This window comes from Ciconia boyciana, chromosome 4 (assembly GCF_034638445.1).
Source record: "Ciconia boyciana chromosome 4, ASM3463844v1, whole genome shotgun sequence".
Taxonomy (NCBI): Eukaryota; Metazoa; Chordata; class Aves; order Ciconiiformes; family Ciconiidae; genus Ciconia; species Ciconia boyciana.
This window is the reverse complement of record NC_132937.1, coordinates 37,942,352-37,967,926: the sequence shown is the minus strand read 5'-3', so window position 1 is coordinate 37,967,926 and position 25,575 is coordinate 37,942,352. Positions and strand designations below refer to the sequence as shown.

General features: G+C 37.2%; 1 protein-coding gene across 1 annotated transcript in view; it reads left to right on the top strand.

Moving 5' to 3' along the window:
- Positions 1 to 25,575, top strand: part of PDE4D (phosphodiesterase 4D) — a 363,679-nt gene that overhangs the window by 211,536 nt on the left and 126,568 nt on the right. Inside the window, exon 2 of the mRNA XM_072859369.1 lies at positions 23,003 to 23,194. Coding sequence (XP_072715470.1) covers positions 23,003 to 23,194 — 192 coding nt within the window. The remainder of the gene's footprint in view (positions 1 to 23,002; positions 23,195 to 25,575) is intronic.

Below are 25,575 nucleotides of genomic sequence, written 5' to 3'. Positions count from 1 at the left end.
ATACCTGAACTAGTAACCAAGAAATACTTATTTTCAGGGTATGACTTACATCACATATTTTAGATGTCTTCCTCAGGAGGACATGTGCTCTTGATGTCACTGATTTTATCAACAAAAGGTCCACTGAATATAAATAATACATATAAATGGAATCTAACTTGTATATGGGCACCTTCACTGTGCACATTTAACCAGATTAATTCTTTCTAATGCAACTAACTTAGGTTATGCTGAATACATACTTTAATATTTAGTAGTTGTAGCATTATTTTATGATATAAGGAGAGTACTCATATAAAACAAGGGAAGTCCAGTACAGAATATAATGTTTTGGAACACAGCAGCAAGAAAAAAACAACTATTTAGCTGAACGTAATATTGAAAGAACCTTGTGCTCAAAGCGTGGTCAATTCACATACATGAAGTCACTAAGAAGTGATGTCATCATTCTAATGGCAGCACAAATGACTCAACGTCATTACTGTGATTCCCATCAGATTTCAGCTGCAGTGGGCTTTAGTTCAGACTAATATGCACTAGAGCATGTTTCTTAAGTCATGTTACAAAACACATAAGTAGATTTCTGCACTCCTTTATTTGTTGACATTGGTGGTACTGTGAAGATGTGTGCATGTATGACTTAAATAGGTGCATGACATGGCTATAGTATGATATGATCTGATCTTTTAAATATTTTTTCTTTCATCAAAAATTATGAAACATTTTCAGACCTCTTATGTATAAAAAGACAGAACAGTGCACAGCTTTAGAAGCTAAATGGCAGAAACTGATTTTGCTCATCTCACCACTGTTTTGAGGATTCAGGAAGCACAGAGAGGAACTCATGACTTAAATTTGTTTCTTCTTCATTTCATTTGCTAGTGTTGTAACAGCACCTGATAGTGATATTTAACACTTATACACTTAAAACTTCAAGCACTAGGTCAAAAATACTTTTCTGTGTAGATATTTCAGAAAGACACTTCCCCTTCTATGAAAGTGTTAAGCATTTAAAAAAGGGAGAAGATTGCTTCAAAAGTATGAATAACTGTCATTTTTGTCAGAGATCTCAAAATAAATTCAGCACAGATCAGCTGATCATTTCAGTAGTTTCATTATACTTTGTTTCAATTTATTTAAAATTATTATTCAAATCAACTGTTTGAATAAAAAATCATGTCAGACTACAAAAAAGAGTTTTATTTTGATGAAAAAAAGCTCTGATAATTCTGAAATTTATCCTTAAATTTCTTTTAATAATAATTCTTTTTTTGTGAAAAGTTTCAGTTTTGGTGAAATCATATTGTTTAGTTATCAACATTTTGAAGAAATTCCCATGTGTAATTGTATAAGACCCTACAAAAAATAGCTCTGTAACATGTACCCGTAACATGTTTCAAAGAAAGAAGGACATAGAGCTACATATGTAGAGTGCAAGACAACACATGGCAAAGACTTGCTTGTGGGTGCCAGCTGTGCTGCCCTGGGAGCTGGTGGGATGATGCTGTACCGAGGCCAGTTAGCCCTCCGCCGCGGTGACATGGCTACGCTGCTTTTTGAACCCCAATGGCTAACTCCCCATGGTGTCATACTACATCTCATAGCTGCTGCCAGCATCTACCCACACAAACATCAGGACAGATTCCAGCAAGCACTTTTAGCAAATTCTTTCCAAGAGGTATATATAGAGAAAAAACAGCCAGTCGCTACAAAAGCTTCTTGGTTGCTGCTGCCCTGAGGCGTCCCCTACACGAGATCAGTTACATAAGATCATCTTCCTTCTTAGAGCTTTATATTCATAATCATCTTTATTGTCTCAGAAATTTCCGTATTTAGGAGCTTGAAGCTTGTGAGCAGTGCTGTCATTTGACATGTGATGTTTTCTTGACTTAGCCAACATCTATTTTCCTCTTGTCATACCCCTATACATTTGCTTTATTATCTGGGGTCCAACTCCATAGCTAGTTTACTTTTACTTCCCCCCTTTTTTCTCTTGTGCTTTTTCTGTCCTCCTTATTTGCATTTAAATCTTCCTTTCCAACTGTTTGAAATAGCCTTCCTCGTTTGAATGTCATGATAGTTTGCCTTTGCGACACTGCAACAAAACAGTTATTTTCATAATGTTAACTTAATTTCATGAAAAAAACCACACCTGGTTTCAGTTTTTGCCTTCAAAACTTCCAGATATAAAATAGGTATTTATACATCTAAAACTGAGCAATTGCATAATTGTGTTATTGCAGCTTTCATCCTTCCTTGTTCAACCTCTCCTACACTGTTTGACACCCTTATTGCTGTATCACAAATCCAGTTATGTTGTAAACAGCTTAATCCTTTTAATTTATTTGCACATCAGACATGATGCCTGTAAACTTGGACAAGTGTGCTTTTGTGGATGTGTATATATCTACATATAACATATCGTATATGTTATATACTATAACGTGCAGTTTCCTCTTTTGTATCTCTGTATTTTCTAAGTGTGTCCAGTGTGCTAAAAATTTGATTTAGCCCTTGCAAGTTATGTTTCGTCATATTTAATGTGAGAAGCCACAGTGTGATAAAGCCTGTACTTCTTATGGTGTATATGACCAAATGAAGTGCATCACACTTCCGTAAGTGACCCCCTTTGTCTTAACAGTTTGTAGTCTTACCGCTATCTTCTCATGCCATCCTAAGGTGTGTCTGAATTAAATTGTATGTGTAAATACTATTTTCTTTTTCCCAGCCTAACTTTTGTTCCAGTCAAGTTTTTTTCATTCATAAACATGTATCTGCTTTTATTTTTTTCCACTTGGCATAGTTCCAGTAATGTTTATATAAACCCAAGTCTTATAGTCATGTGAAATTCTTAGCTCACGCACTTAAAAATAAAAGATTTAATGATGACAGAAAAGGTTGTAAATCTGAATTCAAAGTTCCAGAAATTAAAAGGTGAAAAAAAGCTCTGTTATTTGTTTTTAAAATCTCACCATTTTAAAGACAAACCCATCACCCATGCTTGTATAGTCGATAGAGAAAGTGGCGTAGGTCTACAGGGCCGTTCAGAAAATCAGGAGTGATGTCCTAACACAGGCAGGTGCTCCCAGCTTTCCTCTGAGCTCTCTCCCGAGGGACTGCCGAGGAGCCTGGCCTCCACGTTCAGACATCTGTGCAAATCTGTGCTGTAAATCTTCCCTGCATGATCTATAAACAAACATTTTTTCAAGTTTTGCCAAGTGATGTTGGCAACTTTTTAGAAAACAAAACCCATCTTTTTGTTTTGTGTATTTATTTCTTATTCTTGATTCATGTGTATATTTACTTTTCATGCTTTGCATAAAGATGGTATGATAACGCCTTTATCTGCTGGGGTTGCAACATAGGAAAAAGGAAATATGGAGGAAGGACGTCTGATAGACTGAAATGCCATTTCACAAATGTTAGATAGATCTTGTCTGTGTACAGTTTTTCATCATTTTTAGTCTGTTAAGTCTGAAACTGCATAAAAAATTTGTCAGCAGGTATAGCCCCATTTTGTAGACAGAAATATGATGAAGTAAACATGAACATTTAAAAGTCAGCAGGCCTGCACTTGCAGTAAGAGTGTAAGACCATTATTTAAGCTAGCTCTGACACACTCAGTAATGGTAAAATTGAACATGTTCACTTATGATAAATGAAAATTTACAACAAATGAAAATGTCAAGTCGCAAAAGAACAACAGTAACATCAGTACATCTGCTGGTAGATGTTCTGGTTATACTCATCAGCAGATGTTTTTCAGTAGTAGAGGCCATATTAGTCCCTTGTTGCTGTTCTTGCATACTTTTTTGGCTACCGAAAAGAAACACACACAGAGTTACCCTAAGAAGGTCAGCAATGGAAGAGGAAAAAAAAACACCATACGTTCTTTTGGACTAGAAATGGAACTAAGGCCCTGAAGGGATCCCTTGCTGATGCTGGAGAACCAAGTTCCCTTTTCCACCCACGTCCATTGTAACACAAGTTTTCTGCTAAGCGTGTTCAGTGATGTGAAAGCAATTAAAAATGTACAAAGGACTGCTCCACTTGAGCATGCTTCTGTAAAGTATAGCTTAAAAGCAGTTTGTAGCTAGGCAGCTAGGCTGAAAAGGACATTTAGGGATATGTTGCTAATGCTTCCAAATGAGGTTCAGGTTTTCTTCATGTCTCCTTCAATTTTACATTACTTTATTCTTAAAGCAGTACTGAATTCTGAAGTTGAAATATCCTATAATTCTATAATAATTTAATTTCCTACTATTCTTATTATCTCTTGCCAGTCATTCAACCACCTGCATGTTGAACAGTTCATGCAATGCAGGCTGCTGTTTCAAATAGACTCTGCTCAGGCCATTTCTGGCATCTTGTTTACTTGGGAACAAATCTTCTGTTCATTTAAATGGAAGAAACTCTATACCATAAATTAAGCAAATGCTTATTTACAGCAGCAGACAATTGGGTTTGGATAGCTTTTCTTTGCTGGCTCGTATTCTGGCTCTTGTTCCTTTCTTCTCTAAATTTTTGTGGATTTATTTACCCTTTAATACCCACTGTTTCACTATTTATTTTTTCAGAGATTCTGAAAAAGTCAAACCAGACCTGATTGAGTTCTTTCTACAATATAGGGCTGAAAAGAGGAATTGGGTGTGTGTCAGGAACTGTTGTGATTTGTTTCTCTCCAGACTGGAAGACAATGATGTTTCCCTGACTTATTTTCTGTCTTTATTCTGCAGTATAAACCTCTGTATGAATCAGATAATGAAATAGTAGACGTGTGCCTTTTCTGTGACAAGGAAAAAAACATTCTGCGTAAATCACTCTGGCTGCTCTTTGGTTTACGTCTTGCACAGTGAGCATTTTGGCTGTTTTGTCCACAAAGTATTCAGTACTGTAGATCCACTTTTATATCACCTTTCATAATTTTCAGTTCTTATCTTGTGCTTTAGCAAACAGACTTTTGAAATTTAAAATGTAATATTTCCCTCCTCAGCAGCTCATGATACACCAAAACCTGCAGTGTAAGTATCCCAAAAAACAAAGTTTCAGTATTACTGCTCATTGTTCAGTGCCCATTTCGATAGCTACTCTACTAGCTCTGGAAGCCAGTCAGTGTCCAAAGAGCTGACTAGATTCTTACCTTCTCCCCCCTCTTTATTATGCTTAAGTCCTGATACTTTTGCCTGCCTTAAATTGCTAGCAGTTCAAAACATACCAATAAGCTTTGTAAGAGAAAGAAATCAGTGATTTAGAACTCAAGGACAGTAAAGCTGTTTACCAGGCTGTTAACTACTGTTACCTGTTATCACAGGAAATCCTGTGATATTAATCTTTCATTTGTACCCATATATAGAAGAAATCTGATAAGAATAGAGGAGTAATAGACACAGAGGAAAAAAAATTTACAGCATTCAAGTGGAAATATACACAGCATAAGGGATCTTTTAAAAGTTAGAATATTTTTGGAAGGCATGGTAAGAGAACACATGGATCAAGCCAATGGGACCCCTGATTCAAACCTTGCTGATGATGAGTGGTAGGCCCTACAATTGCATAATTAATTACTTTTTTAAAGTTCAACTTTTTCTGTGTCAGTGTTCAAGCAAACTGTTCAGATGCCCTTCTCTTAATGAGCCTGAAAATGATGCTGGCTGGCTCACTGATATTGAAGTTGTACCCTTTCCACCCTAGTCTGCAGAAATTTATATTTTGATTTATCCTCTTGGAAACACTGGCCAAGCCAATGTCTGGTTTGGTCTTTGTTTTAATGTTCCTCTTGTCCCGTGATAGTCACCTCGGTGCCATCTGCTCTGAATTCCATACTATTAAGGAAAGACCCATGCTTGCCTAGGTTTCAGTATAACCGAAATGACCATTTAGGTTCACTGTCATGTAGAGTCCAGCACATTTGAGCAAACATATGAAGTGACTCAGTTGATATTGGCGCAGGCACTGTTTTTATGCTTGGTAACACTATGATTAGTGACTTAATTGCTGACATATGTTTTCCATTCTTTAAGGGCCAGAGATTTGAGCTGGAAAAATGTTAGGAAGCACTCTTTGAACCCCTGGTACTAGTGCTGGAGGCAGCCTTCATAAAGTCTTAGCATCTGTGGGAACTCAAATGCCACAATCGCCTATTAAAACGATTTTATCTCTTACAACTGTGTTTGTCTTGGTACCAGCCAGTTTATAACTGATGTGCTTGCTGTTACGCACATGCACAGATAGCCCTTCCAAATGAATCTGACTTTCAGCTTTAGACGTCTACGTTTCCATTAAGTCCTTACCAATCTTTATCAGCAGTAGCATCATTTGTCTTTGATTCACAGATAGTGATTACATTTGCATTTTTGGCAAGCAGGGCATTCACAGCTGTGAAGCAATGCATTTTTCTTCTTGGAATTTCCATTCTTGGAAAAGGCTGGAAATGAATAACTAGGAAATGACATTTTGTAAAGCCGTCACAGCTTTTAATCTTGTCCAAACATCTTTTCCACCTCAGAAATGCATTCCTCTCTGTGTCAGTAAGATGACCTTATGAGTTGGTTACTGATATTGTGTATTTGCAACTTTCTCACAATTATTTATTTCAAGAGTAAAATATAACTTTGTATTTATGCTATCAGTATCATTGCATGGTTTTAGGTGGGTGGGAAGCATGCATTTTTCAGTTTCTAGTAGCTCTTCAGAACATTTTGCTTTATCACCTAAAACGGATTGATTTCCTAACCAGTAGTTATTTTCATATTGGTTTCTGGTACTAGAAATAGAAGTCCAGTATAATTCCTTGTACTTGAAAGAAAAACACTGTAACTGTTTGATCTTTAAGATAGAGCAGCTGCTCTCTGCCTTCTCCAACTGTTCTGTTTCAGATGCAGATCATGGTAATATCTGGGCTTTTGCTTCAAAATAAGATTTTCTTTTAGTTTAAATATTCATTGGCAATTAGAAATCCAGAATGACAAAACAAAGAAAAAGTTACTTTCCAGTAACTTTCCAGTTGCTTTCAAAACTCCTTGGAAGAGACTATTGAAATACAGTAATAATAAAGTGATAATATTAATCAAAAATCCACTGCAGTTGTTTTAACTGGAGAAGAAAATCTAAGGGCTAGCAGCTCTTGGAATGTACTTTTTCTCATGAGCACATCCCTTTTCTTCCATCTTTCATGAAAAGTATTCGTAAATAGAATTTTGTTTGCTAGAGATATTTATGTGCTAAAAAGGATGAGTTTGCAGGATAAGGATCCTATGTTGTATTTCTTCCCCCTTCTCCACACACTTTTCTAGTCCATTCCACCCTTGCCTGCTGCTCTTGCTCTCTGAGTGTATGAATATTCTCTATCATGTGATGGATTTTATCATAATAGTCCTGGTGAACAACGATTTTCAGAGCAGCCTTCTGAACCTCTTTGACATTGCTGTACTGTCTCTGTGCAGCTCAGGACCAGCGTCTGGTTTCAGAGTTACCTCCTAGTTCTTTTATTGTTAAATTAGCCTCAGACATTGTATTCATTGAAGCAAAAGAAAAGGCCCCATTTCCTGAAATTTAGCTTTGCAGAGTCAGCTCTTGTGCAATATTCTTTATTGCAGCTGCTTGGAAAATAAATTAAATCCAGCTTTCCATAAAGGATGGAATACAGAGACAATCACAAACATTACTGTGTAACATCATAGTTCATGAAGATTAAAAATATACAGATACTCCCATTATTGGTTATTTCACTTTCTCAGGTGACAGGGAATTGTATGAACTTTAATATTTGAAGTTTAAGCAGAGATTTCCCCTCCTGTCTTCTCTACTTTAAATATTCCTTGAGAATTTTGTTTTGTTTTAATCAAGTGCTTCATGTCTCAAGCATCCTTGTAGAAATCTCTGAAATTGTACAAACCCATGAATATTCTGCAAATTTATGCTTATTGTTTCTAAGTTGCATTCATATGTTGACACTTCATTTTATTAGCGAAAACTGTATTGGTATTTCACTCATGCTACTTCATTCACACATTAGAGAGGTCAGATATAAACAAGTTTCTGTCTTTATTGCCTTAACTTTTAACACTCAAAGAAAAATTTCAAAGAAAATAGTACACATGCCTGCTTAATTGGCTATCCTTTTTAATAGCATGTCTTTGTCATGGATGGGCAGGTTCTCCTCTGTTGGCAGAGAGCCATGGCTGGAGGGAGTAAAAAAAGAACAGTACAGTAAAATATGTACTGTCGAGGCTTCCTTAAGGCACAACTACTAGATTCCCAGGAGGAGACGCTCGCCCACGTGCTCTCCTGGCAGGGCTGTACAGTAGGGTATGCCAAGCACGTATTTGGCCACTGTCAGGTTTTTCTTCTTTAGACCTCAGTAATGTTTCATCTGCTGCGATAATTACTCTTGTTTAACTTTTTTTTTAATTCTATAATCCTTTTTTTTTGTTCTGAAAAAAAAAGATCATCTCATTCTGCCTGAAAGGAGAATTCATAATGATTTCCTGTGTCTTACAGAAGTACAGCATAGAGTGGACAGAAAATAAAAGCCACGTTTTAAAAACAATCTAACCAACTTCTTGCCTAAAGTGAAAAAGATTTTCTTCTTTCTTTTCTAAACTTTTTTTCATAAAATTTCTTAGAATAAAGTTTTGGTGAAGTTTTTTTTCTCTCTTTTTTGTTTTTTTGTCCCCTTGGGGGTTTTTTTGCCATTATTCCCTCCATTTGCTTCCAAATGTTACAGAAATACCAGGTCTAATGTCCTCTTCCACTCCATTTTTAATGATGAGAATGTCTTGAAAAGTAATGTACCAAAACAAGTAAATAAGCAAGTCTTTCTTTCCTTCTATTCTTTCTGTTCCTTCACATGTTTCCTCTGAGGAAAACCAGTAAAATTTCTAAATTTCTCTTTTTCCCACCCAAATACACTTTTGATATGTTCTTAAAAAGCAATATTTCTGATATTTCTGCTGCTCTTACTACTACTCCCAGTAATACTAATTTTAGCTCTACAAAATCTTTTTTCTTTTAATGACCGGAGCTCTTAGCTCTTTACAAAGTACCCATTTTGCAGGTAGGGAAACGGAAGCACAGAAGGGCAAAAAATGATTCACTGAGGGTGACTCATCCAGTGAAAGAACAGGATTTTGTATCCTCTTATCCTACTTCATTCCTGCAAAAGAAAAGAATGAAACAAAGGATTTCCTGATCGCTTATATAGTAAACCAGCAGTGTCCCCGCCTCGGCTGCCTGGGGGGCCGCACATCTGCTTCATGTTTCTCCTTGAGAGCCAAATTGACCGTGAGTTCTGCTCCAGAATCGTAGGCCAGGCAGGGTGATGGATGGTGCGTCGACGACGCTGCCAGCTGGGGAGGGCACATAACCACGTGGCCACATGTGTCATCAGCTCAGCAGAGCATTGGACGTGTAGGTTGAGTTTTGCTGAAAAGAGCTGCTTGAAAAGTGCTGTTTATTTGGCAAAATCGCTGATTCTCCTGGGGACACTTCACAGGATGAAATAACCAGATGTCAGGGGAAAATAGTTGGAGACAAAGCTTGCTCCAAAAGCAACAATGTTATAGTGACATTTTGTCAGCTGTAGGGACTGGTGCTAGATGCTGGCATTTCTCCTTCTCGGTCTCTTGGATTGCACATTTTGTAATGTTTCCAGAGTGATATAATCACCTCCTTGGCGCCAGCAATTATGGCATGTCCTGTCCCAATTTTAGTAATGACATCGGTACCAAAAAAATAGACTTTTGGAATCAAGTTGCCAAACAGCTTTTTTGCACAAAGTAAAATAAATCATACACAATTTTTCCTGAAAGCGGGAAATAACTTAATTCAAAAGATGTGTTTGATTTTTTTTTTTCTATTTGTAAACAATGGCATTTTAATCGTTTATCCTAAGAAACTCTGTAGTTCAGTTGTTACAATTTGACCAAACTTTGCAATGCTTGTGGTAGTTTAAACATGTAATCCTTTGGTGTTAGAGGGAGGGCTTGCAGAAAGGATGAGGAAAGGCAGCATGTTTTTCCGGATGGAGAATGGCAGCAGAGGAGCGGTTCCAGCAGGGAGGATGGTTGATGGATGAGCACAGCAGTAAGCAATCGGTCTGCTCCCCTCCCATATTCTTAATGCAACCTGGAGCACAAAGTTCATTCTCTGGAATTGGCTTGCGCTTACACATAACTCCGTAATTGATGAGAAAAGCTTGAGCTGTTCTTGAATGTATTGATAGTTCTACACATACATATTTCTGTATGGGGCAGGCTGAGTTGTAAACGTTAGTAAAACACTTTGGTATTGCTTTGTGAGGAGAATGTTTGATGTTGTTTGCAATACGCAGTGATTTCTAACAGCTTTGGCTTGTCAGATCACTCACATTTATAAAAAAGTGTATTTTTTTTCAGTTCTTGTTTCAACCCACTACATCAAATCTGCTTCCAAGTTTGTTTAATACTGGAAAAAATGCCTTGTTGCAAGCAAAGAGTGTAAACTGATGTTTCTGTTACCACATTCCTCCACAGAGAAAGACTCATTTCTTTGGTGAGACATGCTTAGCTTAGCTGTGTGTGTGGCATTTGAAGACTGTAGCAGCTAGTGTTTTGTTTTTTCTTGTTTCTAGTTAATTTGTGAATAGTTCTTGAGAACTCGTAGACTTCTGCTCATTTAGGTGTTTTACCAACTGAGAGTTGCATAATATGTATAGTAATTTTACACTTCATAATATGTTGTTTATTTCATTAATAAAGCACTGCATTTATAGCTTTATAGCTTTTGCTTTATAGCTTTTGCTTTCAGAGTCCAACAGTCATATGCGCAGTAGCGATCTTAGAGTGACTAACAGAAACCTCATAGACAGTATAGGAGCACAGGAGATTTTAGTGAGAACATGCTTATATTACAGTAGTAGTTAATCATAATGAAACTATGAATGAGATGTTCCAATGATCTTGAAGTCTGCAGAAGATGAGGTTAATCAAACATGCATTATAACAAAAATGGAATGTGCACTTGTTCATCTGTATACTAAGCATTAGAAAGCAAATCTGCAACACTGCATCTGAAGTCTGAAATTTCTGATGGTCTACCAGTAATGGCTGTTGATAGTGCTACAGTAGGCTGAAAAAGAAAATTGGAGAAAAACAATGGCAAATGCAAGAGTTTAGAGAGATTAGGCCATCTCTCCGACATGTGCACAAGCGTATACACTATAACCTCATATTCACATTATTATGATTGAAAAGTCAAGCACAAAAGAAGGAAATGTCAACATTACGATTGACGTAGGAACCTTGCTTTAGTCCTGTGCATAAATAATTTGATAAAGACATTACTTATATGATTCCATACTGCTTTTACTTCACTGAGCGCACAGAATGAATACAATTAAATTCGTGAGATATTCGGTGTTCCGTTATTTTCTTGCTGCTCATTATATAGCCACGTGCTTTATTGACAACCTGCTGTTCAGACCTATTGGAAAAGCAGTTATAGTGCTTTCATTGGCTTTTCTATGGTATTCATCACTATGATATCTTACTACTTCTCAGAGATTATTAAACTAATTTTCCTATCACCCATGTGATATGAGAAATTATTATAATGCTTACTTAACATGAGGAGAATTTAAACACAGAGATTAAAGTGACAGTATTCCTAAATTGAGTATCCAAAATGAGATGTCTAGGACTTCAGTTTTTTGATCTACTTGTTATAGAATCACTCATATATTCAGAGCATATTTTCCATGAAAGGGTGAGAGAACACTGAACGGCTGGGACACACGGGGGAGGTATCACTTCTACTTGCTTGTTCTTACCCTCTTCCATTGGCATTCGCTTTTGGCCACTGCTAGAGGCAGAATAGTGGATCTGATGGACCTTTGATCCATCCAGTAGCTGCTCAGATATTCTGAATTAATCTGTATTTGTAAGTGCTGATGCCCACATGGCTCAAGCAACAGCCATTCAGAGTGGATACCTCAAGAATGAGAAACACATAATTAGTGACATATGATAAAGTTGGTGTAAGTGACTAGTTCAGTATCAGGTGCTCTGCAGCTTGGGCAAATATTATTTCCAGTTCCTTATGATAAAAGCATTTTTACCTTTCTGTAGTCCTTTGCCTGATTCAGTACACACCTTCTGAGACAAATATCTCACTGAGAGGGGCTTGTTCCTTAGAGCCCTCTTAGACCCTGAGCAAGGCAGGAGATTTTTAAAAAATAATATAGTATCACTTACATTTTTTCAATAATGCAGATACATGAGGTGACTGACTTAAGGTTGGCCTAAGCTTATAACTTTTTGAAATTTATAAGATGTTCACAGAATCAGCAAAAGAAGCATTTTGCAGACACTTAGCTAAATTCCACTTCTCTGCTGCAAAATGAGTCACTAGAATATCTCACAAAACAGCTTCCAGATTTTTTTTTAAATATGGAAAAATACACATTTCTCTGCCACTTTCTCAACAGTTGACCCATTTTCCCTCAAAAAAAAATGGAAGGAAGATTTCAGCACCATTGGACAGAATTTAGTCATGGCAAAAAGAAAACACAGTCTTACAATGCAGAGCGTCAGGCAGCCCTCTTACGTAATGTTATTAGGCATTATAATAATATAGCATTCAAATAATGTAATAAAAATCAAGAAAAATAAGCCCCAAATGATCCATTATTTTAGATTATAATCTGTTTTGGATTAGTGATGAGAATTATCTTTCTTGACATACCAGGTATCAGTGAATGTGCTCAAGGTCTATAATCAGTATAAAATAAAATACAGTATGAGCATATACCCTCAAGATATTCCAGTCTCAGCACCCTTCCAAGGCAAGCTCCTGACCATTTTGTTTCCCTTTAAAGGTTGTTGCTTGTATGTGGCAAAGCTGTAGCAAGGATTTCCAGAATCCAGATCATGAAGTGGACCTTGATACCTTTAGTAGAAGTCTAAGGCAGTGGAAACAACTGAAAAATTAGCAAATTTGGTAAACTAAATACAAAAATACAATACAAAATAGAAAATAATACAATACAAAAAATACAAATTAAAAAAACCCCAAACAAACAAAAAACCCCCCCAAAAAACAAAACCCAAACACCCAGAATGTAAAGAACTGAAATGGAAAGAACTGAAGTGGAAAGGATTTCAATGAAACAATTTCAAAAAAGCAAAGTACCAAAATTTTAGAGCTCTGAAGCTCTTAATACCTTGAACTTTTAAGCTTTAAACAATACATGCCATGATTTAAGTGATAATTGCTGCTAACATAGCCCAACATGAATTCTTGTGGATGTAGAATTCATATGTGATTTATTGCCAGCAATTGTTTATTGCAATTAGAGGAATTTTACAACAGTGTGAGAAAAAAATGTTGCTTGTCAACTATAATTATGTCTCCTTTTCATGGAGCTTTCATTGGCTTAGGGAGTCTAGAGCAACACTAGAAGACACTTTCTTTGCCTAAAGACACAACTGCAGTTTCTTATCCAGCTGCCTCCTCTCCACTCTCCTCTGAAGCTGGCCTTGATTTCTTGCAGATACCTATGTGTGCACATTGTACTGGTGAAACAAACCATCTTATCTTCTGTGTGCAGGGTTCTTATAGTTTGGGCTAAAGACCTTCTTTTCTTTGGACTTTTCTGTCCACAGCCCTTATCTGTTTTCTGGAAGACACACTTTTTGAAGACAGGTTGGCTTAAGCTCAGTTGTGCAAAAGAATAATTATGAGCTGGGTGATGCTGAGGGATGCGACCTCCTCTTGTCATGACGATCTCACCTCCTGGCTCCTTGGACCTCCTGTGCCGCATTCTCTGGGATGGGGCAGTGGCTGGAGTAACCACAACTGCTTTTTCCTGTCAGCTTCTGGCTGGGGCACTCTTTGCTGAAGAAAAGCACAGGGTACATGTAACCATATCTTCTATGACTGTGCCAAGTGTTTATCATCATTGTGGGTATATATGATGATTCTTCAGAAGGATGTGTTTGCCAGGAAGCTTCCCAATGCACACCAGTGTTAGCCCTGGGGAACATTTATACTTGTTTCCTGGATTCTGTGTGCTTTCATCAGTACTGTGGGGTATTGATTTAAATATTACAGGTCTGAGGAACTACCTCTTTTCCTACAATCTTGCTTTATCGCACCACTAATTCAGAAAGAATATATAAGCAATTTGTCCACTTCTGATAATGGCATCTGACTGAGTTCACAAAAATAGGAGGCTGAGCTCTTTCAGTGAATTGGAGTTTCCTTCTCTGGCAGCAGTCTTCTTCTCAACCATGATCTTACATTCATTTTTATATTTTAGTTTTTCCTGAAAGAAAGGTGTTCTGTTAATATCTTAGGGGAGCTGCATTTTAATTAGGATTAGTCAGTATGCTTGATGGATGGTTTGCATCTTTTTATAAATTGCTAGATAAACATTTTGAAATGCTTTGAAATTTTATTCCAATACATTTAGAATAAGAGAAAATTAATAGCAATGTGAATTACAGTAAATACATGCTATGTATTCACACTCAGTGCAAGCTGGTTTTGTATCCCAGTGTCTAAAAACTGCTCAGAAAGTAGTGCTGCAGAAAAAGAAATGGGAATTGTCAGATCAAAACTCACCCTGGAAAGAAAAACAGTGTTGTTCTATAATTTCCTGAAGAAATTATGGAAAGTGAATTTTTAAAAAGAGTTTGAAGGTACTTTAGTATTTGGAGCCCAGAGGAAAGGTACCTTACGGAAAATAAGTGCAGACAACATTATGGAATGATTTAAGTGAATGGTGACAGACAATAATGACAATAATAAAGTGGAGACCCATCAGTCCTGCTGCGACTGCACTCCCAGAAATGCAGTGGTGCTGACAGGCGCCTGCAGCAGTGGGAGCTGGCGGGTGGCTGGGGCCGGGCTGCTCGGGAGCACCTCCATATTTGCTGCATACTCCTTCTCATGTCTGGATTAAGTGGTTCTATTTTTCAGCCTGCTTTACCTCAGGTTACCCAAAATAGTTCCGATTCTTCAATATTTTCTGCAGATTTCCTCATTCAGACCTCAACCTGCCACAGATTTTACCAGAAGCCTTGGGGAAAACAGTTAATGTCTCGGTTGCCCTTATTATCTAAAAATGGGGATCCTAGTCTCAGTAGAGAAGAACTGTACAGATGAGAAGAACTGTACAAAGTGACTTAAACCTAGTAGAAGCCTGAACAGATTATTCCAACATTTCTTGGAAATTGTTTTGCATTTTGTTTCTCTTACATGTTTTGTTTGTATTTTTATTATACTGCAATAAGACAACTATTTCAGCTTCAAAGAAACGTCAAAACATCAAATCCATGTAACAGGATCTGGAATCTGGCATTCTTACCTGAACATCACGTTAGTAGGAAGATGTTCACTTGCAGGAGCCAAGTTCAGAGAATAAAAATTGCCAGGTGAAGGACGATCCTCTCTCTGAGGAAAGAATAAAAGGAATCACAAAAAAATCCCAGTATGGCTGAGCACAACAAGCAAATTGATTTAATACGTGCAACAGAGGCTTGTGTGCCAAATGCATAGACCACTGAGGTATAATTAAGAATAATGAGGTGACGTGAAAAGTACACCTTGAATTGAGTACGAGGAGACTGTTCTAAGCAAAACACCCAAAGACATGGCATAGTTGTCACAGGAAACTCCTTGCTTGGAAACTTCCTAACAAAACAAGAAACGGTTTGTTTAGAGAGATTGGTACATTTCTTAAGACACTTGCTAGAAAATCATGAGACAGAAGCTCAACAGATAGTTGGAGTTCCTTTCCTAACATGTTTCAGTAGACCAATTCTTACAAACCTTTTTGCTTCAGTGTATTTTTTGTCCTACACACGTTCTATTCGCCTGTTATCTATCTGGGCTTTTAATATTAGTATTAAGCCTTGTTACACTCTAAATGTTTCCAAAAACAGTTATGCCAAGAGCAGAAGCCAAGTTCTGCTGCTAAAAGCAAATTTCATGAAATGTCACATTTTCTTCTTTTGCTTGCAGTTTTGATACTGGAAAATCTATCCACACCACTTCTAAAAATGGAGTTAATCATAGGGCTTGCTTGCTGAATCGCTTAACTGGAAAGCCAAAGCCACAAGTAGATAGTTGGCTTGAATTCTCCAGTGGTACAAGAAAATTCAGATTTAGGTCATATGTTCCTTTTAATATCATTTGCTTACAATTCGCTGAACATATTTTTAAGCAATAGAAGGCAAAAGTTTTTGTTAACTTTGCTACAGAGAACATAAAAATTTTTATCAGGTCACATATAAATGATTTTTTCTTCAAATGTAGAGAGTTGATATGATATTCCTTCTAAAATGTCAGTATAAATATTTCTCTTTTTTTCCCCTCATTTTACTGAGGTCTTTAGTTTTTACTAGGCATGGGGGAAGAGACAGAAAGGAAAATACAAGGAGAAAAGCAGATGTGGTCTCTCCTGCATCACTGGGTAGACACTGTCAGAAAGGAGACATTTTGAAAGATCCCAAACAGAGAATTAATATAAGAAATAAATTTTAGGCCTGCTATTCAATTATATAAAGCCACTGATTTATTTTTACAGGTTTTTTTCTGATGGTGCAGGTTAACCTATGTAACATCTAAAGTCCAGTGGGAGCCTATGGCAGAGGCTGATTACTGACAACTTGTTTCTTTCTGATAAAGAAAATTCTAAAGTTTCATACTTATTAAACTCTAGAGATAACTATGTCTGGCAAAAAGGGGACACCCAAGTCAGCTGTTGACTCAATTTAATGCTTAGTTTATTAAAAAGCAATAAAAAGGCCCAAGAGAAATCATAAAGATATAACCAAAGTGCTTGTCCAGTCTAGTTAATGAATGTAAAGTGTGTCTAAAATCAGTATTTCACAAAGAAATTATGGTAATTATTTGGTGTATTAGCAAATCTTTGGACAGATTTACAGCTGAATGCAGTGCATTCACTGAATATATTTAATGTATAAAGTAAAACATGATTTAACTACCTAAAATGCATCAATGAAAATTCAGTTCTTACTAGCATATAATGTCTGTTCCAGAGGAAGAGGTTTTTGTCTCTGTCTTAATTTATTCCTTACACTGCCTTCTCTGTCTGAGAGCTGTAAAATTAATATAACAGAATCAGTGTCCACCTCACACAAAATGCTTTCTTATGACCTAGTATTTCAGGAGTCTCTGTATATTTTTTTAAGAACTGGGTCACAATGGGCGTGATTTCCACAGTAACTGAAATGGTCTGTCCTACTAAAATAACCTATAACTAATGCAGAATAAATCCATTACATGTAAGAACAAAACTTTAATCTGTCCTGCTTTGATTTGAGACACACACATCTCCAGGACACACAGTAATTAATGCACGCAAGGTCTAAGAGCACACTACACTCTGCCTGTTGCATCCCATCTGACGGGGAATGAGCCTTCCCCTACCCTGGCCTTTTACACTGAATGATCCTAGAGACAGGCACACTGTGGCCTTTCTCTACAACCCTGCGTGTCCACGGTGGGTCCCACCAGCTGAGGTGGCCAGCTGCTTTTTTTCATCCTGAGCAATCCAAGTGACAAATTCGGATTCTGCATTTGAAGGGACTATCCCATCCTTCCCTTTCTCCAGTAGCTACAGGCTGCCTCCTCCAGGTGTGGGCTCCTGTCCTGGGGCACAAGCAATAAATAGCTTACCTTTTCCTTGGCGATGTATATGAAGTTTTATTACCTTGCTTTTGCTCTAAATAAGACCCTGCCCAAAGCAAGTTGCTACAGGGCAGCTCTTCTGTGATAATTGCAGTGAATTACAGCTGCTATGCCAAATGCACCCATTCGGTGTGATGGTGGGATTGTGATTCCAGGTGTAAATACAGGACGGGACTTCTGGGAGGTAAGGATGTTGAGATGCTTAGGTAGGTCATAGCACAGACAGATGGCTGGAGAGATTGCTTGACACTAGGACAACAGACTCCTTTGATGGGGGACAAAATTTGCTCCTCTAGAACTTGCCTGTCCCTCTCTAATGTTTAAAGATGGCCTTAAAAGATAAGGTGTCCCTAGAGGATCAATTAATTTGGCTCCTACCTCTCTCCCTCGCCATAATTTCCAAGACAGAGTAGGCTGAGGGTGGGGAGAGACTTAAAAGGGGAATATCAGGAGTGCAACTTGTATTCGTAAAAAGTCTAGTAAATTCTTCATTTTGGGGTGGAATTTATTTCCTTCCTCCTTCTACTATTGCTGACTTCTCTTTAAAAAAATAGAACAAAACAAAAATCGCCAACAAAAAGCTACAGTATTAAATTGCTAAACTCTCAGTAATAAGGAAGACCAACATTAAGATCTTCTACGCAGCCTTAATTACAAGCTCTTGTGCATATTCATTATGATGCCATTACTCCTTATGTAACTAAAAGCTATAATTTGTACACAGAACTTCCCCTTTTTTCTTTTAGCAACCTTGCAGAGAGTAGGAGAGAGTTATTTAAGGACTCAAAAGGAAGCCCACAGAGAGTTTCTTTCACTGGCTAAAGAAGCTGTGCAGTCATTAACAATGAAGCAGCGCTGATTCAGATCCAGAACCTTTCCTGTCCTTACCACAGAGTCCTACTATTGCCTGAAGCAAATAATTAGTAACCTTCCTAAAGGTTGCTTGTGATGTTATTACTTCTTGTCCTATTAGGAGCACAGGGAAGATCAGCCATTAATGTTTACATGAATGTTTACAGCTCAAAAGAGTTCACCATCTTTATCCCCACCTGACTACAGAGCCTGGATGATACATGGTGGGCAAGACATGCAAACACAACATATAGCCAAAAAAGAAAAAAAGGCTGAACTCTCACGTCATGTCATGTTTGTCGTCACTAAACACCAAATCAGGCCGGCTCTAAGGATAAACAGTATCCACTAGTGTCATAAAACATTTTGTCAGAATGCAGACACAAAAGTTGCTGAATTAGCACTGGCTTTTCATAGCTTTGGCATCTCTGGAGTTGCAGCAAAGCTCTTTGAACATAGACAATTCTGTGATGTGTGCTGTGCCAAATGCTCCTGTCACTAAAAGCAGCTTCAGTTTGCATGCATTGTGCAAAGTGCCCAAAGCTGGCTGCAGAGCAATGGTGGAAAATTCTGTCATTAAACGGGAGCTTTCGGCCTGTGAAATGGTAGCAAAACAGTTCCTGTGCCTTCAGTAACAACTTCCATGCTTTTTCCTCCTTTCCAAAGACAACCCTTCACCAAAGTGCAAAGAGGCTGAGAAACATGCTAGGGAGAAAATAACTTTTGTTTGTCACTAAACGTGTACTTTTTAATTCACAGCATATTCTTGCCGTGGCTTAAAACTTAACAGGAGTGGAAAGACAAATATGACGCAACCAGAGCTGACTTTCTGCAATTTCTGTCCAGGCAAAATAAAGAGTCTATCCTATTTTGTATCTTAAACTTTTAATTTTTTTCAGTGTATGCAGCAAGAAAGAACAAACAACTTGTGTGAAAGTCTTCAATTCCCCATTCTGATTCTCTGTTAATTCGCTGCAGCGTGATCAGCAGCACCATTTCTTGCAATTAAGACTTGTGGTTCAGCCAAAGAAACAATTAATTTGATTTTCAGTGTAATAACACATTTTTCATTTAGATTTCTGCAAACTTTTTGTATCTGAGTGTTAGCAAATGTCTCGGTAAGTAAGAGCTAAACAAGACATTTTAGAAACTTTTTAATATAAACATATGTTTCTGGCAAACCAGTGCTGTATTCACACTCCCCCTTTGACTGTAGAACTGAACATTTTTTTTCTTGATGCATATTTACATAAAAGACATTTTCGTTGAGCAGCATGAGCCAAATTCTAGCTGATATATTTTAATTCCTTTCATTACTTTTGACACCCATCTAGCGGACACAACACAGTATCACAGGATAAAATTCCTGTCATAACAGCCATGTGCAAGTCCTGCACATACTTGCAGTGATCTGGTGATGCAAACCACAGGGCCTCTCCCAGCTGATGCAACTGCAATTTTATCTAATAGACTTTTAAATTTTAAAAACTCACTATGTTATAATCTGACAATGAAATAATTCATAGAAGCCTGCTTTAGTTTCTGACTGGGAGAAATAAGACTGGTAATAAAATATTCATATCCTGTCCACAAAAGGTGGGTGAACAAAATAAAACAAATCTGCAAACAAAACCATATGTTCCTTTAATCCAATAAAATACCTTTTAATCAGTTGAATAATTAAGTCTGCTGTTAAAGAAATCAATTTAATAGTCACTCCTTATTCAAAATTTTCCTGCTGTGAGACAGACTTACATTTACCTTCATGTCTTTCTATCCCACTTTTAACTTTTGCTTTAGCGCTTTCAGACAAGTTTATATGTATTTGAAATGATACTGCCATTGCAGAAGTTAGTCTTATTGAGCACAGGAGTAAACAATCCTGTTCTCTTTTACCTAAAATTGTGTGAAAGATCTACCCTCCTCCTCCCCTCAACAGAACAAACATACAGACTGTGTATTGTTTAGGAGTCTGTGTGTTCTTGCAGCTGTTGAAAGAAAAAAAATTATTTTATTTAGGCAATGAAATAGAAGTGTTAGGAAATTTGGATACAATGAGCTCACAGATGTTCCAAACCCTTCATTGGCATTGTGAGTATTTTGTGCTCCTGGAATACTCAGGAATTCAAACTCAAAAGATATTGATTGCTAGTGAATAATGGTAGTCATGCTAGTAAGAATGGCAATATGGTTATTAACTTATGGCACTATAAGCTGCAAAGGATGTTTTACTGTAGCATTCATGCTATCTTGCCCTTTCCAATATTTTTTTCAATATTTTTTTGTGAGCAGATCTCACAATGATCACAAAGATGCAATGAATAGGGAAAATGAAATGCAAAGAGGAACTTTGCGTTATCCAAGATCACACCCAGCAGGCTGGTGGCAGAACTCTCATTTGATGTCTTACCGATTAAGCTTTGTTAGCTTGAGATTGATAATGTTATGTAGTAGTAGCACATTTGAGGACACAGAAAAAGTATTCAGGCATAATGAAAAGAAATCAATTTTGGGAAGGATGTGTTAGGATTTCCTGACAGTGAATTGTTCTGAAAACTACAGTGAAAAGGGAATTAAATTGCTAATCTCTCTTGAAGTTTGTTTAATACAATTTTCTGAATAGTTTTTTGAAAAAAAAAAAAAGTTTTGCTTTTCTACATTCAAACTGTGAAAGGTGAATAAAAAATAAATAATACAGTCTGAGAGCAGCAGAAAGCTTGCAGTTCTAGGAATATGTGCAAAGTAACAATGAAACAATGAGATAAAACGTGAAACCAAGGTTCATTATCTGCCAGGCAATGTGCATCTCTGTCAAAACAGGCAATATATGTTTCTTTGATTAGTTCATTTAACAAAGAAAAACGGGCCATGGGAATGCTGTCACTTCAGTAAAACATTAAAGCGGCAGCCTCACTGCAACCTCAGGTCAATGGTAGATAACAGCAAGAAACAAGCTAGTGCAGAGAGTAGCAGGTACCTGATGTGACACATGCACCAGGCTGAAGTCTAATCAACAGATGACATGTACTGAGTATTTTCTTTTCAGCTGTCATTAGATATAATTGAAAACCAGTGGGTGTCCTTTACGTAAACACTGTTTTCAAAATGAGTACTTTAGATGTGTTCATTACAAATACATACTATGATTCTGACACTTACCCATGTTTAAAAAAAAATCATGTGAAAGATCTTCTATTCATCCCTCATTCCTAAATGCTTTAGCAGTATTATTTACGTTCCCATTAGTATGGCAAATGAACCCAAGTAGTTATAAGCCAAGGTCCCATGCACACCTTCCCTACCATGCTGTAAAAGTAAAACTGATCTTTGGTTTTAGAGACACAACCAACTAGGGAAACAAAAGCCATCTTCCTCTTCTGGCTGGATAAAATGTGCTCAGTCCCATCAGATGGAGACATAATCTTGCTAATCCACACATCTGTGACCTCAGAGATTGCATACCACAACACATTAAGTCTAAAAACAGAGCCACATGCTCCAAAAAGACTCCGTACGGTAGCAAACACAGCTGTTGGGCTGCTAAGCAACACAAGTTGCCATGAGCACGTCTTCCCAGCACTGCCCACCCTGTGCTAGTTTCTAATTGATTGCAGACTCCCATTCAAGGTCTTTGCAGTGATTTTCAAAGCCCTTTGTGGAAACATCCCAGACTATGTGAAAGAGCATCTTCTCTCTCCTTCTCTTTCTTTCTCTCCCCTCACACTGCTGCCCCTCATGATGGCAGTGTTCCTTAGGAATGATAAGCCTGTTTACCACTCTTAATACCAAATACAATAGCTAGAAGTGCTGGATCTAAACTGCGTAGTTCAAAGACACAAATGGCCACAGAAGTCATGCTGCTTGGCAGCAAGCAAAGAACTCGTTTCTTCAGTCTGGTTGTAAAATAGCAACTCTAATGCATGCAAACACGCCGAAGCACACGCATACGCCTTAATCCCAACCCAGCACTTTGTTTATTGGGATAACACAAAATATGTTATTGAAATATTTGGGTAGTAATGAAGTATTAGGGTTGAGTACTGAATAACAAAAGAGCCCTCAACTGCCTCAGCAGTGGGAGACAGGATAATGAGGGTCCAGCTCAGGAGAGATGGGGCCTGAGGGAGAAAACAATGAAACATCATGTTTCCTCAGTTGTAGAGCTCATGGATGCTCTACATGCAGAGAAGCAGGTGGCTTCCTGTATTCCTAACAGTGTTTTCTTTCTCTACCAAATTTCTTCTCCTTCAGACTTGTTCTTTTTGGTTATCAGAGATTTTAAAGTGTATTTCTTGTGTGCCTCATTTTTTGGCTTAGCAGTGGACTTGACAAGGTCTTTATTTCCCCATTATTATCAAGAAGCAATCACCTAGTGATAAATTTGCCAGAAGGGTGTTTATTACTTTCAAAATTCTTATGTCAATGGCATAAATCTTTTTCTCCTTTCTTTTTGCAGTTTCGATGTAGACAATGGTACATCATCGGGACGAAGTCCCTTGGATCCCATGACAAGCCCTGGATCAGGGCTAATTCTTCAGGCAAATTTTGTCCACAGTCAACGTAGGGAGTCTTTCCTTTACCGGTCAGACAGTGACTATGACCTTTCTCCAAAGTCCATGTCCAGGAACTCCTCCATTGCCAGTGATATGTAAGTACATTACGAAATACTTTTAGTCTATGTTTTGTCCTCTGTCTTAAGATTTTTCCAGCCACAAGAAATTTCTTTTAAAAATCGAAGATAGTAATCACTTATGCTACTGAAGTCAAGGGTAATTGTTTGTTTATTTCTTTAATGAAACTTGTACTTGTTTCTGCAGTTTTGTGAAAGTAAGGATATCATGAGGGTGTACTTGATGTGCTTATGCACTTTATTGGCTTTGACAGAATAATGAAGATAGTCAATACTGGTGTATCAAAACACTAAGGAGAACTCTGATTTCCTGGCTATTAAGTTCTTTTCACGAGAAGCGATACAAACTCAATTTCTGCTTCTTAATGTTCTTAACAAAAAGATTCCATTTATTAGCACCAGGTATATTTAGGTGTTTAAGAAAAGATTTACCAGCTGGCAGAAATCAATAAATTCAAGAGAGGCAAAAATTATTTAAAATATCCTTTTAACTAAATGGCAAAATTTTAATAAAAGGCCTTTGGAAAGTTATTCTATCCTCTGTCACTATTCTTCTGTGATGTGTGTATTTTCTGCTAGTGGATCATACTTTTCAAGTATGTGTAGACCCCAGGTTGCATAGGTAGTGGAAGTCAGATAAAAATATCTGTTTATTTGTAAGACACTAAAAACATGTTAAATGTCCTAGCTTCTAGTCACTTGTAAGTAATAGAAATTAAGAATAACTAATTTTTGTTTGTTTGTTTGTCTTATCTGCTACAAATTTCACTGCAAAGTAGGGGTTTATGGCTCAATTATAAATCAGTAAAATAAAGGACCAGGCTTGTAAGAGTCCCCTAGTGAGGAAGTCTAAAGCATTAAAAATCCAGCATTAAAATCTGGTGTTTTTTAATGAGGCAAAACCCAATCAATATCCTGTTTAAAAAATAACAGAGTCAGTACGCACAACAAAGGAAAAGGTTTTCATAATAATGAGTGAAATTTCACCTGATATTTAACTTGCAGTCATTATAATTGAACACTCCTATTTTGAGCTTACATATCATTATTAGAAATGTTGATTAGTCCATCTAATTATAGCTCTCTTCCTATGTAAATGTCAAGATGAGAAAAATTCATGCCTTTACAGAGGGTTTGTGTAAGGTCCATAACTCAATTAAGCCCTGTATATTGAAGTACTTCGTAAGCTTTGTGCCCGGTGTGACCAGTTTTGGTTGAGACAAAATGAGTGAGAAAAAGACCAATCCATCTTGCCTCTCTTGAGTGGAAAGTGACCCCCTTCCAGCAAATCTTCCTCTGTCAGATAACGTTTCTTTTAGATGGACAAGAGTCAAGCTTTTAGTGTGGTACCTGTGCCAGGACACCATTTGGAAAGATTTTTACATTCAGGGGGGCAATCCAGGTCGCTGTCGCTATGTTGCTTAGATGAGTCATTTCAATTAAGAATTCAATTAGTGCTCCATCCTTGAACTCATAATCCACTTCTGCATTTCCTAGAATTCTGGGTAATATTTCAGCACATGGCAGTAAATTGGATAAACAACTGAATTACTGAAACACACATTTTTTCCTTTGGATATTTGTATCTATTCTTCCTTTCAAAATTTTCTTAAAACACATCTGCGTTTAAAATTTATTGAACCTCAGATCTGGATAGATTTTCACAGTCTCCTGTCACAGAGGAGCTGTTGTACTAAGAAGGGAAATATTCCTGCCACAGTTTAGGATGGGAGCGCATTAGGAAATGTAAAAGGCAAGTTGTTTTAACCATGGAATTTTAATCATATATCAGTAAGCCTAATTATAATAAGCTTGATTATTTCACAAAAATGAAGTAAAAGAAAACCAAGGAAGGAAAGGGGAAAGTTTAAAAAGATAAAATAGTGAGGGGGAAAAAAATAAAGAAAAAATACCACAAAGCTCTTTATATATGTGTTCAAGGGTAAACTGGATGTGCTCATAGAAAGGAAACCCACTGAAGATTATTAACATAGAGAAACCACTGGTTCAGGACATTCCTAAACAAGGTGGAGGCTGGAAGAGTTGTCAGGGGCAGTATCACACAAATTTTAGATTGCTCCCAAATTATCCTATTTCCCTTTTGCATCTACATACATGCTTAATTTTAAGTATTGCGTGTTTCTTAATCATGAGCAAAATATATTACAAACCATACACATCATTCAGGTAATGCAAATTAATTAAGTGTACATAACAGTTTAACCTAGAATCCCCTGATTCTTCAGTACTTCAGTTACCAACCTCAGTATTTCACTTTGTAAAGAAAAATAGAAAGCAAAAGTCATGCATCTTTTATTTGGAAGGAATATAACATAAAGATCTCTGGCATTTCCATTACTCTCAAATAGCATGCTTACAAGAATACATTCCACTTCAGT